The 18,420-nt window shown below is 25.5% G+C and overlaps 3 protein-coding genes across 3 annotated transcripts; all 3 read right to left on the reverse strand.

The window, feature by feature from the left end:
* Window positions 1-5,077: 5,077 nt before the first annotated feature.
* Window positions 5,078-5,711, reverse strand: OCT59_027067 (uncharacterized protein; the record flags this gene model as incomplete). Its single annotated transcript, XM_066136693.1, has 2 exons — window positions 5,078-5,199; window positions 5,588-5,711. 2 exons carry the CDS (start codon window positions 5,709-5,711, stop codon window positions 5,078-5,080), a joined length of 246 nt encoding a protein of 81 aa, XP_065993156.1.
* Window positions 5,712-6,091: 380 nt separating this feature from the next.
* Window positions 6,092-6,642, reverse strand: OCT59_027068 (uncharacterized protein; the record flags this gene model as incomplete). The annotated part of the gene is made up of 2 exons (XM_025332579.2): window positions 6,092-6,142; window positions 6,220-6,642. The coding sequence occupies 2 exons, from the start codon at window positions 6,640-6,642 to the stop codon at window positions 6,092-6,094; spliced, it is 474 nt and encodes a 157-aa protein (XP_025170146.2).
* Window positions 6,643-8,294: 1,652 nt separating this feature from the next.
* Window positions 8,295-8,792, reverse strand: OCT59_027069 (uncharacterized protein; the record flags this gene model as incomplete). Its single annotated transcript, XM_025333691.2, has 1 exon — window positions 8,295-8,792. One exon carries the CDS (start codon window positions 8,790-8,792, stop codon window positions 8,295-8,297), a length of 498 nt encoding a protein of 165 aa, XP_025170147.1.
* Window positions 8,793-18,420: the final 9,628 nt, after the last annotated feature.

Below are 18,420 nucleotides of genomic sequence, written 5' to 3' on the forward strand. Positions count from 1 at the left end.
ACCAGATTCAGTAGGTTTGGTTCCGAACTTTCATTGCAGAAACATCATATTTTTAAACAACGTTGGTACCACACCAAAATCACGTGGTTAAGCCGTTGTTTTGTGCGTCGTTATTGAACGTCATACGACGCATTGTAAAAGTGAGAAAATGTATCGCCACTATGCTTTTTTAATTTACTGCAACAACGAATTCACTATACCCATTTCACTATTGCGAATATACAGTCAATATACAATTATTTATTTACAACGTTGTAAACATACTTTAATTATATATATTTAATAAAATAAATAATGCTATATTACATTGCAACACTAACTATACATTATTAAGTATTAATATAATTCCTTGTATAAAATGTATAAAAATGTCTAAATAGAAAATAAAGAAACATAATTCAAAACCAACCAGAACCTATAAGATAGAAAATAAGAATAATGTTAAACATGTTCCTAATATCCAATGTTCCATTGAATCCGAACCTAGGACTGAACCTACAAAAGATATAGATACATTAACGAATGTTTCATTAAAAGAAATAAATGTTGGGATTAAAAGAGGCCGAATCTTACCAAAATTTTACATGTCTATGGTCAGGCCATCTATAAATGCTTCAATAATTCAACTTCAACAGTCAATTTACGGTATATAGTATGATCCAAAAATAGAAGTGTTTAACAATGAAAAAAGATAGCTTTAGTCTTCATATTTATACATCAGAATGTAACATCTTACATACATTCCGTCCAAACTAATCTGCATTCAAAGCCTAAATTTAACGTTAGCGAGTGAATTCTACAAAAATTAAAATAGTTAACATTTTTTTTAAAATAGATTTTGAAAATTTTTGAAAACTTACTCAGGTTTCATAGTTTTCAAAGTAATTTCCCAGGATTCTGCCAGTAGTTAAATTAGAGCAAAAATCCTACAATAAAAAAAAAAATAATTAATAAAATTTTTTTTGAAAGTAAGTTTTCGAAAGTGATCAAACTTACTAAGGAATCTGTCCATAACCGAAGCTGGAGTCCCTACAAAATAGAAAACAAAAAATTAAATTTTTTTTTATACTAAAAAGTTATTGATACTATAACCTACCAGAATATTTGGTGTCTTCAGAGTTTAGAGCTAGATTCCTATAAAAAGCCTAAAAAAAATAATGAATAAAATGTTACTAGTTAATAAACATTTTATTAAAATAAAGATTTAAAGAAGAACCACATGCAAAATTCTAAACGTCTAAAGATAATAAGAGCCGGTCTTCTAAAAAAAAGAAAAAAATAAACACCCACTGGCCGTCTCCATATTTTCAGTAAACTTTATTTTTTTTTCTTCTTGGGATATTGTTTTCTTGGAATTTTTGTATTTCTAAAGTTAACGAAAGGGGAGGAAAAGGAAGAATGAAAGAGAAAGAGTAAAAAAGAGAAAGAGCAAAAGAGAGAAAGTTTAGTTAAAAAAAAAAATCAGAGATCGAATATTAATAATATTTCACGTGATACACGTGATATGCAATTTTACAAAATGTAATCCGATCAAAATTTCCCTTTTTCACCAGTGTTGTTTAGAGTTTGACATGATAGTATAATAGTTCTTGAAGGACAGGGCAATTATACAGTACTATGTTTTGTTCAATAAAATAAATTAAGTTTATTTAATAGTTTCATGAAGTTTAATTTTTTTGACTTCATATTACCCTATAAAAACACATCGTAAATAAAATGTCAATAAGATGAATTGATGATCTGCAGACTGCATAATTATTAAAGACTAAGCTTTTTTAAAGCTTTTTAAGCTTTTAAAATCTTTTTTTTTCGTTAGCTTTCAATTCCCTTTCATAATTCCTTTTTTCCATTTCCATCTTCCACTCTTTTCCCTTTATTTTTCCCCCTTTATTTTTCTCCATTCTTTTTCCTTTTGTTTTTTCACCTTCCCTTTCCCTGTTTTTTTTCTTTTACTTTTTTTTTAGTGGACACAAATTCCTAAATTCTCTTTAAAAAAAAACTTTTTTACCATTTTTTCTTTTACTTACTTAATGAAACAATTATTAAAGTTTCATTTTTTTTCTTTTTGTAAATGAAATACAATATCTAGATTTGGTTGGTAATGTTTTTCTTATTATTTATTATTTCTTTTTTGTAGTCTTCAAATATTTAGATGCGTGGGATTTGGTAAGAAAAGTGATTTATTAAATTATTCTTTAACAAACATTTACAGGTTTTTGGACGTGAGAACAGTACGTTTTTTTATATTTTTAAACTCCATCTTTATTTAACAATACATTAACCTAACAATTTCATTTTCATTACTTTAGATTAGTTTTTGGCTCTTTAGGTGCATGAAAGGTATCTTTGTATGCGAATTTTGTAAGTTATTTTACTCTTTTCTTTAATTTTTCTTTTAATGAATAGTACTAATATTCATCTTACTTTTTCAGATAGTTTGTTCTTCAACTCTTTGGACTTGGTGTAATTATGTATTTCAATAAAAATTAGACAAAGTATAAACTGACTTGAGGTTAGAAGTCATAAGCTATCTCACCAGCTGGCAAAGTGTATGAAATTTCTTTTAAATCACAAAGAAAGCCTTGCTAAAGTCATCTTTAGTGTAGGTCTAGTAATACATTGCCTTAATTGAGCGTGGCTACGAAGTTTATGATTCTATATTTATGTTTTTGTTTAATGCATGTATAAAAGTCTCTGTACAAGTCATTTTATAATAAATGTTATACTTATTTCATTGTAATTTCAAGTTTACATAAAATTGTTAATCAATTTTCTGCATATTTTACATTTAGTTTATGTACATTTAATGTTAAAAAATGGTTAAATTACGTTTAAATTAATAAAATAATTCATATATTCAGTAACATTGTTTTTTATATGATTACTAATAATTATTTGATGATAATTTAGTATAGTATCAGTGTATCATATCGTTCTAATACTGTTTCAACATTATCACTATGCAATTACAAGTATTATAACTACGTTTTTGACAATTCTGAAATTTATTAATATTAAAATAGTTTACCGTTTTATAACATTAAAAAATTTAAATTCACAGTATCATTACGATATATCTAACAACACTGTCACAGCATCGTGAGTGTATTGTAACTTTGCATTAATGTAAAATGCATTGTCACATTATTACAACCATGATGTTACATAATAGTGAAAGTGTTGTCTTAAAATCATAAGTTTCTGCTATGTTGTTCTGAACCAGTTATTGAAATCGGTTCTATCGGTCTGTCCTGCTTCAGTTCTGTGAACCGGAGCTGAACCGACAGAGTTGTTTCCATTGGTGATAATAACTTCTAAAATCATTTGACCATTGAATACAAAGATAATAGTCATTTGGACAAAAAACTTTTTATAGCGATCAGCCATCAGTTAAGAAATTTACTGGAACCGTTATTCTCATCATTGATTGAGACAAGAGGATAAATTACAGGCACTTTATGCTCACTTTTATTTTATAGTTGCTTTTCACTTTTTTTTCTTTTTTTTTTTAATTTTTAAGATGTAAACAAATATAATCGTCAAAATAAATATTTGTGGTGAAACAAGCAATTCTGTATATATACTGAAATAAAGATTCTTCTTTTATATTTATATTAATACAAGTAATCGTTAAAATGGAAATACTGAAACACTAACACGTATAATTTGCGGATGTTAACAGCCTCAGCTAGACCGATAAAATACGTACTTAACGTATTTAGCCAGCCGACTAAAGTCAAAATTTGGATTATTTAATAAAAAATCTACATGAACTTTTAGGTTGAAACTAGTATGTCAGCAAACTATAAGTTTTCCATGTTACAGATTTTTCGTTTTATATTAATTTTTTATTTTAATTAATTATTCATAAATTAAATTTATTTTAATAATTTATTTTAGTGTAATTTTTTAGATTCTCAAATAAAATGTTTGCTTTTTTTCACGCTTATTAATTATGAAGGTTTGTGAGTTGCAGCACGAGTTATTGATATGTATTGATTGTGTTTGAGCCTGTATTGTGAAATAGTTCTTGCTAATTGACGAACCTTTACAAGTTTTTTTATAGTTTTTTTAGCATTTGATTTTTCAAGTTGAGCGACTTGCTTCCGTAAATTTTTATAAAATATTTTGAGATGTTGATGATCAAGTTCAATGAAATTATTTGTGGTGCAATGTAATGTTCAGGGAGTTTCTCATGCAGAATAATATAATTTCCGGAATATATTCCGAGTAAACCTAAATTTAACCGTAAAGATGCTTTTATATAAGTTAGAAGAATCATTTTTAACCAAAGTGGGCGAAAAAAGGGAGACAATCCAAGTGTAAACATTTTTACAAAAATTAATATTATTTTATAGTAAGACTAGCTGGATGCCCGCGTTTCACGCAGGCCTGGCTAATTAAAATTATGAAAATTAGTTATTATAATAGTTATAATAGTTATAGTAGGTATTTTAAATTAACCGTATTTTAAATTTTAAATAGAATGAAATATTTCATTATAGACAATGTTTTTGTTTGGGAGGTTTTACCATTACCTGCAAGAACTTTGACATGTTAATATGAAGAAAAAATGTGATATTTATTTTTTAAAGAAAAAGAAACATCTCATGTACCACTAAAATTTACTTTTTTTAAAAAATACGTTTTTTATTTTATTTAAAGAATTTTTTTTTAAAATACAAATTATTATGATCTTGTTGGCCTATAAAGCTACATACTGTTAAGTCACTTTAACATGTCTAACTTTCTTCTTGATCTACCTATTTCCTTTAGTAATTATACTTTTTAACAGGAAAATAATTATTTAATGAATAAATTGGTGACAAATAAACAACCTGTTGATTAACAATTTTGCATTTTTAATTAATTTATTTTACGTTAAATATATTATTATTCTGCTATTACTTTTTTTTTTTTGTAACATAGAAAAGTTGAAAAAAATATTGTGTATTCTTTACTCAATTAATTAAATCTAATTTCAAATTTATTTACAGAAAAAAAACAATTTTTTTTTGTATTACAGCAGGATAAAATAAAAAAAAATATGTGAAAATATTTATAATTTAATAAATTATTAAACTTTTGCATGGCCTACGCGTTTTTTTGATGGAGGTGTAGTTGCAGGTGTAGTTGCAGGTGTAATAAGTATAGATGCAGATTCTTCCTGTTCTTCCCGCTCTTGAATTTCTTCAGTCACTATGAGTGTGGATCTGAGAATTTTGTTAATTTAGTTAATTTAGTTGGCTGAAAATTTTTGTAGTAATTTCATGTTTTCCTAGTACAGGTGCGGATTGTTGTTTAATTTTTTTATGGATTGCAGATCTCGTGGCTATCATATGTGGTGATGATGATGATGATGATGTAGAAGACCAGGGCATTTTCCTGGTAGATTGATATTAAATTTGATTGTTGAATACGAATAAAATTAAAATTATATAGTTCTGGATAAAACTTTCCTCAGTTGATGTTAAAGCACCTGAAAAAAAAATGGAAGAACCACGTTTTAACACTGTAGTCTGACTTTTTAAGCAGCTTTCATTTGGATGGAATAATGTGATTGGAATCTCAGTTGGTTTATCTTTACCAATATAGTAACATTCAAATTGTATACCAAGATTCGTAGTAAGTACTAAATCTGATACCGAAGCTGTGTCTACAACATTTATAGGTAAAATAGTAGCAGTGGTTAAGATTAACTGGATACACATGCAGATAATATATGTATAATATAGTGTGAAATTTAATTTTAAAACAAATAATAAATATATTCAAAAAAAATTAAAATAAAGTAATTTCTTACATCAATTTGATTATCGACAGGTCCAATTGCAAATTTTGAATTTGCAATAGATTACAATTATGATATAAATTAGTTTTATTTTTTGAAATTTAAGATAACTTACAATTTCACGCGCCCAGATTTGCAATCTAGCTGGATTAAGTTGCAAATAATGATTATCTTGAACGTAAAGTGTATATCACACTCATATTTTTTACTTAAAGCAGAAATTACTTCTGCTCGCGTCTTTTCTTCTTTAGATAAATCATCTTCTCGAAGAATACGAGACTTTTTCTTTTTTTTTGAATATTATGACACGTTTCCTTCTTCAGAAGTTGATAATTCACTTTCATCAGAAACCTATAATAGTAATTTTTATTAGTTAAATGAATAAAAAAAATAAAAGATTGTTGTATTTTCTAACTTCTTGTTATTACCTTTGAACGTTTTTCTGTTTTCTTTACTTTTTCATTTGTAGAATCTTCAAGTTCTATCATTACTGCCATTTTTTTATTAGCTGCAATAACTTTTTTGTAATCTTCAATAAATTCATCAAAATCACATTTATCTTCTAATTCACTTGAAGGACTACGTGCATTCATTGCTTTATATGACATACTGTAGTCTGATAACTTAATATTTTCATTTTGAAATGCCTTTTGAACAACGGCATTGATTTTTTCCATAACATTCGTATATTCAACTGGCTTTATAACCAAAGCTTTGGATGAAGACTTTTTACCCCTTTTATCAACAATTATATACAATTTGATCTCCTCAATATCCTTATATTCATCATCAAAAAATTCAGGAGATGAACTATTATCAATTTCAAAAGTACTATCAGATTCTTTATCCATCTTTTTAGTTGGTGTTTTGGGCAACTTTTTAGTTAACTTGTCTTTATATTTCAAACGTTGAAACTTATTGTTACAAGTAGAACAGAAAGTAAAGGCAAATTCTTTATTGAAATCACTATTATATTGAAACTTCGTATTTGCAGAAAAAAGGAATTGGTTTGCTAGTAAGCTTTGGCTCGGCTTAAACAAACGAGGATAAATTTGCTGTGCACGTTTTGGCTTAGTTTTTCTCTTTGGTTTAGTGATTTTTACACACTTACAAGTCTTTACTTGTAAATCCTTAAAGCAAAATAGACATTTTTAACATGTATAACACGTACCAGGAAGATAATTTTGTGTCATTTTTTCTTTTTTTACGCGTACTGCGCCCATTTTTTATATTTGGCACGGTAATACACTGCCCTACAATAAATTACCGGATTTGACAAAATTTGCATAGCAATTTTCATGTTGCATATAAGTTTATGAATTTTTAATAAAATTCAGCCAGAATTTTTTTATTTGAAAGCTGATCATAGATAGTTTTTATGTATCAAAATAAATAAATATGATTAATTATAAATATAAAAATGTTTTCTCATTGCAAAATAATACAAAAAATCATGAAGTTCTTACTTTTTTTCAGCAATGAGTCAACTCTTTAAAATTTTAGAAAATTTTCTTTATTTTTTAATACAAGAAAGCTACAATTGATTGGCTTTCAAACAAAAAAAGTTTGACTGAATTTTGTAGAGAATTCGTTAAGTTTCATATAGACTAAAATTTGTCAATTATTGTTAATTTTACTATGTAATTACAAATTTTTATAAGATTTACTAGTAAAATTGTTGATTTTCGGGCTATATGAAACTTTATGAATTCTCAATAAAATTCAGTCAAAAATTTTTTATTTGAAAGCCAATCAATTGTAGCTTTCATGTATTAAAAAATAAAGAAAATTTTCTAAAATTTTAAAGAGTTGACCCATTGCTGAAAAAAAGTGAGAATTTCATGATTTTTTATATTATTTTGCAATGAAAAAATTTTTTATATTTATAATTAATCATATTTATTTATTTTGATACATAAAAACTATCTACGATCAACTTTCAAATAAAAAAATTCTGGCTAAATTTTATTAAAAATTCGTAAACTTATATGCAACATGAAAATTGCTATGTAAATTTTGTCAAATCCGGGGAACGTCTAAAGCCGTGTTCGATCACGTGATTTTGAAAAATTCATCACCTCCTACATCACTCCCCTTTTTTCCATTTTTACTATTTATCCTGGGGACTTAGAATTTTTTCGGTGGGTGGAATTTTATTTGTCACACCACTACTTGTCACATAGTTAATATGAAAAATCACGTGATCGAACACGGCTTTAGACGACCCCCAAATCCGGTAATTTATTGTGGGTGATTGTTTTTCGGTGCAACGGGGGATTTATTGAAAAATGATCGACAAGGCGCAGTTCTCATTTATTCAAAAATACATAATAATCCGTTTAACTAACATCACGTGACATAATGTTCCGAAAATGTCTTAAAAAAAATTTTACGTTTATTAATTTATTAATAAGCACTAAACACATATTTAGCAACTTATGCGACGTCACTAATATAAAAATTCTATAGATTAACCCTATATTAGCTTTCATTATTCATTCGTTTAGTTTAATATGTATTGACTTAAGTATTGCTTCAAATGATGTTCAAGAAAATCTTTTTGATCAACGTTAAATGCCAAATGTTCTTGTTCCATGCATTGTTGAAGTTCAATTCCGAGAAAATTTTTACTCAAACAATTATTAACTAAAAGAGGAGAAACAATTTCACATGATATCTGATAAAATCGACCATCATATTCTTGTCGATAAAAGAAGATATATTCGTTTTCTTTAGACTTCATGTTATTTTCTTTATCATTATCATTAAATAACATCTTTAATAATCTCATAATGGCATCATAAGTTAATTCGTTACATTTAATAAGATAGTGGTAAAAATCATTTGGTGGTCGATAGAAAAAGACAGAAGGATGAATATGTTGAAGACATGTAAAATCAGCTGGTAAGTGTTGAGACGAGCGGTACTGCGCCACACCTGTTTCCGCTTGACGATTCTCCTCTGGGTTATCAGCAGAACTTGGTGAATTGGTTGAACTCATTTTGATGTTTTTTTTTCAGTTTATGAAAATGAAGCGATTTCTAAGATTTCTAAGGAAAAATATAATAATAAAATTATATAAATTATATAGATTATATAAAGAGTAAATGAGAATAAAGAAAGTTGTGCGTGGTGGCGTGAAAAAATAAATATAATAAATATGTAAAAAATATTTTTTTTAACAGCTAACGAAATACTTTTTTTATAACTGTTAGATTTAATAAGTTATTTTATTTATTTTCGCTAAAAATTTTGAAAAATTTTTCTTCAATATTATGTATTTCTTACAAAAAAAAGGATATTTTTTTTTCGCAAAAAGATTTTATTGACCGAATTGACAAATAACCTTTTTATATGATCATTTTTGTAAAATCCGAAAATAAGCAACATTTTTTTTATTTTACTTTTAATTGTCATCACATATATGGTCAAAGTTGCAATAAGGTGCTTATTTTCGGAATTATGGAATTGATGTTCCCAAATTGCATCCTAAATTATCTAACTTGAAACTTGATGATCTTCAAATTGCATAAAAAGAGAAATGCATAATCCAATCAGGATATCTCAATAAATAATCATACAGTTGTGTCACCTTTGAGTACGTCACATTTTTGTACTGCGTGTGCGTCTGCAAGTATATTAGTTTGACATCAATTCGCGTTGCAGAAACCTGATGATTAATTAAAGTTTGTAGTTAACCTTCGCGTTTGCAGGTTCTTGCTTATGTAAAAAAGAAACCTGATCATTACTATTATTACTATTATAATATTTGAAGATTTTAACTTTGATAAATTCATGTTAAAATTTATTCGTATGTCCGTTAACTAAATACTTGTAATTATCTCTTTATTTAATTGATGTTTTATTTACTAAAAACGTTAATATATATTAATAAGCGAAATTAATTTCATAACGTTACTAATATAAAACTTAAAATTTATAGACTAGGAAACGGAACCTGTCGTGAAAAAAAAAGATGGACGCGATAAAACTAAATTTGTGATTTTGTGCGATACCCGTGACCACAAATTTTTTCATGATGTTTCAATTTCGAGAAATTTTTTACTCAATTATTAACTAAGAGGGAGGAAACAATTAACACGAAATCTGATTTTTTTTTTATCGGTAAAAAAAATATACTCGTCTTCTTTAATCTTTATCATTAAATAACTTATTAATAAACATACAATTTCATCATAGGATATTTCGTTATAATTAATACAACAATGTAGAATATGTTAGGAATTTTCGGATGAATTTGTCGGAGGCTGGACGTGATCAAAAAGGTCATTCTGCCGCGCCAGATGTTGTACGGCTTAACTTATTTAGATTTTTTTTTTTCAAGAGGAATTTATTTTAATATATTAATTCTTAAGGCTCTAAGGAAAAATGAACTTATTTAGGGCATGTCAACTTGGAGATAAAACTCCGTGCTCTATATCTTTTTTTTCCTACCTTGAAAGCAATATTGCAAATAAAAAAAAAAAGAGGAAAATACAGAATGAATCTTGACGAAAGTTATTTATTAAGTTATTTACATAAAATTTTGAAATATTTTACCCTTTGTATGGGGAGATTTGATATTTCCTCAAAAAGATATTGTTTGTGAAAAAAGGTACGCATTAAAGGGTTAACCAAAATCAAAATTTTAGAGGAGCTTAATTTTGAAGAAAAAGATTAAAAATTAGGATTATAAGCAGAGGAAAAAACTATAGGATTTATATCGATATGGCAAAGGCAAAGAAAGGAGCCATGTGACAAAAAGAAAGTTGCAATTTTGCAATTTTGCCTGACTCAAAAATTTTGTCCTCATGATTGCACGTGAACAAAATTTATTCCTATCAAAATATATCTTCATTATCCTACATCATTCTTAAACCATTCTTTTAAATCCAACTACATCCAACATTAATTATTAGAATAATCCAACGCTTCATCTTGTTGATTACTAATTTTAATTATATAATTAATAAAAAAATTATATTCTTTTTGGTTAGATCATCGATCCTGAAAAGGTTAAATCAGTTATATAGACTGAACCCTTTTTTTACGTAATTTTTTTATTCAAGCATTTTTTCCCGTTATAACTTTTTTTTTGAGTTATTCTTTTTATAATATAATAAAAAAATTCAGTAATCTATATAATATAATAAAAAAATACATGTCGATCTTCTAACGTTTAGATTAGCCTGTATAAATAATCTTTGAATTGTATCGCATGATTCACATGATTCATTTGCGCCTAACAGTACTAATTATTTTATATATATACTAGCAGTTACCTGTTGCTTCGCACTGGACCTAATGAGTTTGTTTAAATAGAACAATTTGGTATTATAATGTAAATTAAAAATGGTTACAGTTTTTTGTTTATTAATTAAAACTTGATATATAGTTAATAATTAGTTAACAAAAAAATATTAAAATAAGATATATTAAATCATATTAACAATTAGTAAAATGATATTTACAGTATTAGAATAATATAAATTATATTTAGAAATGATATGAATTATATTTACAATAATGTAGCTATATATTAGAATAATATAATTATAGTGCATTAGAGTAATTTAAATTATATTTACAATAAATGAGTGTTAAATATTTTGAAAAATTTCATTATATACAATGTTTTTTGTCTGACAGTTCTCTTGATGTAATATGAGAATTTTAATTCACTGATATCTATGAGATTTATGCATGTCTGTACAGGTTTGACTTTCATTATTTAATCTTTTTTTACATTGTTCAGGCGTTTTATCTTCAAATGTTTCCTGAAGTGAAGCCATATTAATTTAGTATTAACAAAATATTACATATTATGTTGATGGAAAATTGATGCTTTATATATATTATCACAAAAATAAAATATATGTTGATGATTTATGATTTATCAAAAGAACATTTTGATAAAAATAATGTATTTGTGGAATTTATTGTTATCGAAAAATTTTAATATTGAATGAATAATATTAAAAGTTATCATTATTAATATCAAAAAAAATTACATTGTATCCTATTGTTATTGAAGAAAAAAATATTATTATTACGAAAAAAATATTGTTATTGACGAAATAAATATAATTTTTAAAAAAAATAATTGTGTCCCATTGTTATAAGAAAAAAAATCACAAAAACATTTAATTGCATTTTATTTTAAAAAATTGGAATCTAATTAGTAAATATCTGACACGAATACTTTGGATCACACTTTCAGGACCTTCAATCTAATCATGAAAAGAGTACATAGTTATAATAATAAGTATTTGTAATCAATAAACGGGCTAATTAATTTTTTTTTTAATTTCAGCAATAAAATAGCAATGATTAGCAATTTGGTATTAATGCTATAATTTACTGATTAATGGATTTTAACCATAATAATATAGATCAAATATTTCGGGAGCAGACAAACCACCCATTACACAATTCAAATTATTTATACAGGGTAATCTAAATATTATAGAATTTTTTTATTTAACTTACTTTAATATGTGCTATATAATGAATAATTAATTTATAATATGTTATGTAGATGTATCATATGAAACAGGGATCAAAAATATATTTTATGTTAAATTATACTTGTAGCCGAAACCTTTTCACGTGATTTTCGGCCACATTTTTAAATCAAAATTAAGTTAAAAAATGATAAAAATTAATCTCCACATCCAGCCGAAACTATAATATAAAGTCTTTGAAGTTTCGGATGGATTTCTGGATAGTTTTTAATAATTTATTATAATTAAATTACTGAAAGGCCGAAACCTTGTCCAGCTTCATGGAGGTTTCGGCTACATGTATATGTTAAATCATACGAAATTATAATATTATAGATAATTTTAATTTTATAATAGCTTTTTTTAAAATATCTAAATTTTGGTAATTTGGTAATAAAGCTATCATAATTTCAGTCAACAAAAATGATTGGTCTTCATAGTATGATTTAATGATTTATTATATAAAATGATCGGCATTTGTAATGATAAAATGGTGATATAAATGATCAGATTGATCGGTATTCATGATATTGATTTACCGATCCAAAAATTTAACTAAAAAATAACAGACAATAAATCAATAATACAGATAAATACACATTATATCGTTATACAATTTTATATGACTTTTTAGTTATATTAGTCCTTCCAGAGATTCTTGGAGACAAAAGGTTTTCTTTTGCTAATTTTGTTTAAGAACATTTCCTAACATTTTATTGATAGTTTTATAGGAACACCACCTGGAGGCAAAATGGACTTCTGGAAACAATTAATTCGTGATCCACCAGTGAACCATAAAATTTGACTATTAAAAGGCGGTGATAAGTTCATATGTATTTATCAATAATTTAGAATCTGCGATTCTGAAGAAAAAATATGGAATAACTCGCCTTCTATTGGTCATAGAGATATCAAATTATTTACATTTTTTTGCCTTATACTAATACAATTGTAATGATATGATAACAATAAAAACCTGTATTGCAAATCGGGTATGCTACAAATATATTGCTATATTACTCTCTTGCTTTAATCATTATGCACCCTCCATTCCCCGGCGCAGCGCGACGGGCTACAACTAGTGTTTAGATAAATTAATTTTGAATTGCTGATCCGTATTCTTTATAGTTAAGACCCGCTTGATCGGCAAGTCATGTTGTTGTAATGCCGTAGTAAATTTATTAATTGTGGGGCGCAGTATTATATTTAGAATTAGTGTAATATTTTAAAATTGTATGACGTTTAAAATTAACGTCCGAAAATGACGATAAACTAAGTAGACCATTGAATCAGGTAAAATAGAATATCAGGTGATTAAATTGGTTTCACAAATTAAATAATATCAGGATAATCGTTTGGGGTAAAATGTCAATTTGTAGAAAATTTATTTGTGGAAATTTATTATTGAAATATCACACAGTATCCACAAATGAAGTTAAGGATCTAGTGTAACAAAAACAAATATAAATTCAGAGGATAACGCGACCTCCCAAAAGGGAATTAATTTTTTTTGGAAGTTTTAAATTTTATGAAATGGCTAATTTATTAATATGGAGAAATTATTGAACTTCATTAATAATATAAATGAATTCAATAATATGCTTGGTTTGATAATGTAAATAATAAATAAATAATTATATTAAAGTATTGTATCTATGGTGGCAACGTGATTTATCACGGGCATAGGTATTACATTGTATATCTAATCCAAATTTTTTCTCTTTTCTAAAATTTTTTCCTTTTCTTTCGAACCGACCTCGGTTTCCCTTTTTTTAATTTTCTTTTTTTTTTTTTTAAACCGATCTTTCTTTCTTTTTTTCAAATTTCCTCTTTTCTCTTTCGAAACACCTTTTTCTTTTCCTTTTTTTTTCCGGTTTGATTTTTTTTCCAAACCGAAATTTTTTTTTTCATTCTTTCCTCGTTTAGATTTGGTTTTTTTTCCAAAACCGAAAGTTATTTTATTTTTTTATTAAATAATCCTATTGTATCGGTCTTTTAAGACCGATTTTTTTATATTATTTTTTTCAGTCTTTTTTAGACCGTATTATAAATTTTTTTTTTGAATTTTTTTTTCGGTGTTTCTGGACCGAATTATTATCTTTTTTGTTCAAAATTTTTTTCGGTACTTATTTTTTTTTTTTTTTTTTTTGGTTTTTCAACCCGATTTTTCTCTTTGTCCACCTAAATTTTTTTTTTCGTTTTATTTTTTCGAATTTTTTTTTATTTTTTTGTTTTCAGTTTTATTCCGGTTGGTTTTTTTTCCTGAATACATTCTTTCACCATTTAGATGCTGCGGCGCCCCGATTCTTAATAATAATAATATTATTATTTTTTAGGTTCATGATTTTACTTATTTATTTATTGTAACAAATAGATTGTTACAATTAATTATCTGAGATTTTTTTTCATATTAATTAGTGAGATTTTTTTTTTCTATAACGATAGATTTCTATAGTGAATTTCTTTGAGATATGGTAAACAATATACATGTATTTTTTTTTCAACAGAAGATGTAATTTTTTTTAAATCTAAAATAGAATTTTTTTAAGATAAAAAAAAAAAGATTATTTTTTATAACAACTAATGTAACAATAAACTACTTATACAAAATTTTTTTTGTAATGAATTTATTAATTTCACAGTACTGCAACATTTGTTTCGTGTGATAAATAAAATTTGTATTTAATAATAATATTTCATATACTGTTTAACACTTGCACACAATTCATTGTTATTTATATAATCATATAAATTGTGTAATTTATTACATTTATTTCTTACTAATACCATAATAATAATAGTAAAAAACTAGACCTATTCATACTGCATGCCAAATAAAATATAAGTGTGTTATTATTACTCTCTTACTTAGCTTGATGGGCAAGTATCATTCCCGACGCATAGCCTAGTTTACATAAAAAATTTCATGAAATCTGTGATAATCAATCTCGTATCATACTATGACAATTATTAAAGTAAAATATAGTAGTCAAATTATAATAGTTTTATGTTCTCTTTTAAGAATAGTAATGATATTTAAAGTCATTTTAAGTTGTGTAATAAATAAAGAATATGCCATATTTAACCATTATAATTTTTGGTCCAACATTTGGTTGCAGTGAACTTGATTTATTTGGAGACCATGGTAGTTGTACCAATTTGAATTGGGCCTATGAAAAGCAGATCGGAGAAGCTAGCTACTAATAAATTTCTGTGGAATAGTATAAAATATTTCAAATAAAGTATTTCTAATAATAAATTAAAAATCAATCTTTTTTCTTGATATTTATTATTAATTTATTTATTATTTTTGTAAGAAAATCTTTTGCTTCTTGAAAATCATCTGTTAGTTATATTATAACAATCGTATTTAACTGCCTCATAATATAACCTGCTCCCCTTATAATTTGAGAATGCTTAATTTCATTTTAAACATGTTAGAATTTGTTGTAATATAATGAATCAATAATGTATAATAAAATCGCAGCTCAACGTTTATTTCAAATTCCTATCTTTCGTATTAATGATTTTGATAATAACATACTACGTTTCATCCACATTAAAGTTTATAAGACGAAATATTTATGCGATTTAATAAATGATAAGGATAAATGAAATATAATAAGAATAGAATATGCACGAATTATTATTTATTTTTTGTGCAGCACATTTTATTAGATGATATCTAACTTATTAGTAAATTGTTATTAATTATATAATTATAAGAGTGCGAAATAGTAAAATTATAAAAAAAATTAGATTAGAAAATTTAAAAATGGTGTAATGAGTATTCAGATTAATGAATTAAATGCTAGTATACAAAGATGGAACGTACAATATTTTGCGGTAGTAGGTAATGGTACTACAACAATGGAGTAACGGTTTTGGTATGGAGGGAGGTAATTATATTACCAAACTCAATATGCATTTTATAAATTTTGTATGTTCTTTATCATATAATTTTTCTTTTCTTTTTTTTTTTTTTGGTAAACAAAATACTTTATTATTTATAAGAGTGCGTGTTTTTCGATACGAAATACTTTATTATTTATAAGAGTGCGTGTTTTTCGATCCAAGACTAAATCAATCTTAATTCATTTAAAACATAATAATTTAAAAAATAAATTTTGAAGTATGATTTATATTAATTAATAAATAACATAAAATAAAATTTTCGCATATTAATTTAAATTGGTTATAATTTGTTAAAGATAACAGAACTTTAAGAAATCATGTAATTTGTTTCATGTGTCATCTTCCGTGCATACTAATTATAATTCTTTGTTCTCTCCGTCAAGGTATTGCCATTTTATACTTTTATATATTTATGAGTTTAAGTTTTTATTTGTTTTGTTTTATTAAATTTTGAAAATTATCTTGATATAAAGCGTGAGAGAGGAATTCCAACCAACACTAATTTATGAGAATTAATATATATACTTTACGCACGCTTCTATTCTTGTTATTTTCTTTTTAATGCAAATTCTGCGAAATGAAATAAAATAAAAATGTTATCCAAAACATTCAATAATGATTTTATTTGCATATTAGTCGTATATTAACATTTATAAGTTAATAATAATTTATTGTATCTCTTAAAGAGAACCCATTTAGCAGAAATATAAAAAAAAAATGCAACAAATGAAAATCTTGATATTAAATTTATTTTTTGATATAAGTTGACTCATTTGACCGTTAGTAAGAGATATATAAATTTGAAATTTACAATTGTTTTGATTAATACCTACATAAACTAAATTAAAATAAATCAGCAAAATTTTCAGAAATATTTCAGTATTTATTAAAGAAAGTATCTTTGAAATTTTAAATGATAATGTAGGAAAAGAAAAGAAGAGAAAAAAAAGTAGAGACAAATGTTTAAAACTAAATTCATATTTAAAGAGAGAACAAATATTGAATTTTAATATTATGGATATTATACTAGCAAATGAAATGGTTACACCACGATTTCCCGACAACCTTTTTCCCGACATACCCTTTGCCCGACAACCATTACACGACAAGACATATTCCCGAATGTATATTTTACCGACATGTCACATTCCCTAATGGACATTATACCTACATGTTAGTTTTCCCGACATGACATTATCCCGACAACACATTTCCCGACAGACATTTTCTCGACGTGACATATTACATTAAAAAAAGCGATTTCCCAAATTTCCCAATTATTTAAAATAAAACATATGGAGAAAATTTTTTTATTTGTTTATTCATATATTTATTTTAGTAAAAATTCGCAATTTCATGTACACTGTATATTTCATTTTCATAGTGCAAATTTTTAATAAAATAACTTGCAGCAACCCGTTGTGTCCCTACAAAAATTTATTTTAGTTGCATTTATTTATTTCCAGTTATTTTTTTAACAACTTTTTAAAAAAGAATTTGCCATAAGACAATTGACTTATTAAATATATCCATGTCTTATAAAGTACAACGGTTTAAGAAACCTTTATTTTTAAAAAAAAATTACATTTTGGTAATTATACACGAATTTTAATTAATAAAGATTAATTTTTTTTTATATTATAAGACTGCATCCCAATGCACAATCTAGTAATTTAAAAAATTACTATTTAATACAAAAAAAAAGAGAAAATAAAAATGGATTGATTTTTCATCCAATCCGGATGAATTTCAATCCGTTTTAATTTTCTCTCTACTTTTATTTTTGAAGACAATTTTTTTTTATTATATTATGTATTGATAAATATTCATAAGATATCTAAAAAAAAAAACAAATTCTTTTTATTGACTTAATATTCATAAAATGGTTGACGGATCGCAACTCTACAGTAAAGTACATAGATTTAATAAAGAATAATTCCACTCCCCGGTAAAAGTATTTGACCACCCTAAAAAATGAACAATAAATAGATTTTAATAGTAAATTTGTATTTATTTTAAAGTTTGAGTATAAAACACTATTTGTGAAGTGTTTTTTTGCTTAATTGATAGTATACTTTCATGAAAATGCTCAATTTTCAAAATGGCAAGATTTTTATTTTTTTTAACCAGGACAGTTACGATAAAATAAATGTCAAAATTCGATTCTGCAACTAAAGAATAGCCTATGCTTCAAAAATAGAACGATTGGAG

The sequence above is a fragment of the Rhizophagus irregularis genome, chromosome 7 (assembly GCF_026210795.1).
Source record: "Rhizophagus irregularis chromosome 7, complete sequence".
NCBI classification, from domain to species: domain Eukaryota; kingdom Fungi; phylum Glomeromycota; class Glomeromycetes; order Glomerales; family Glomeraceae; genus Rhizophagus; species Rhizophagus irregularis.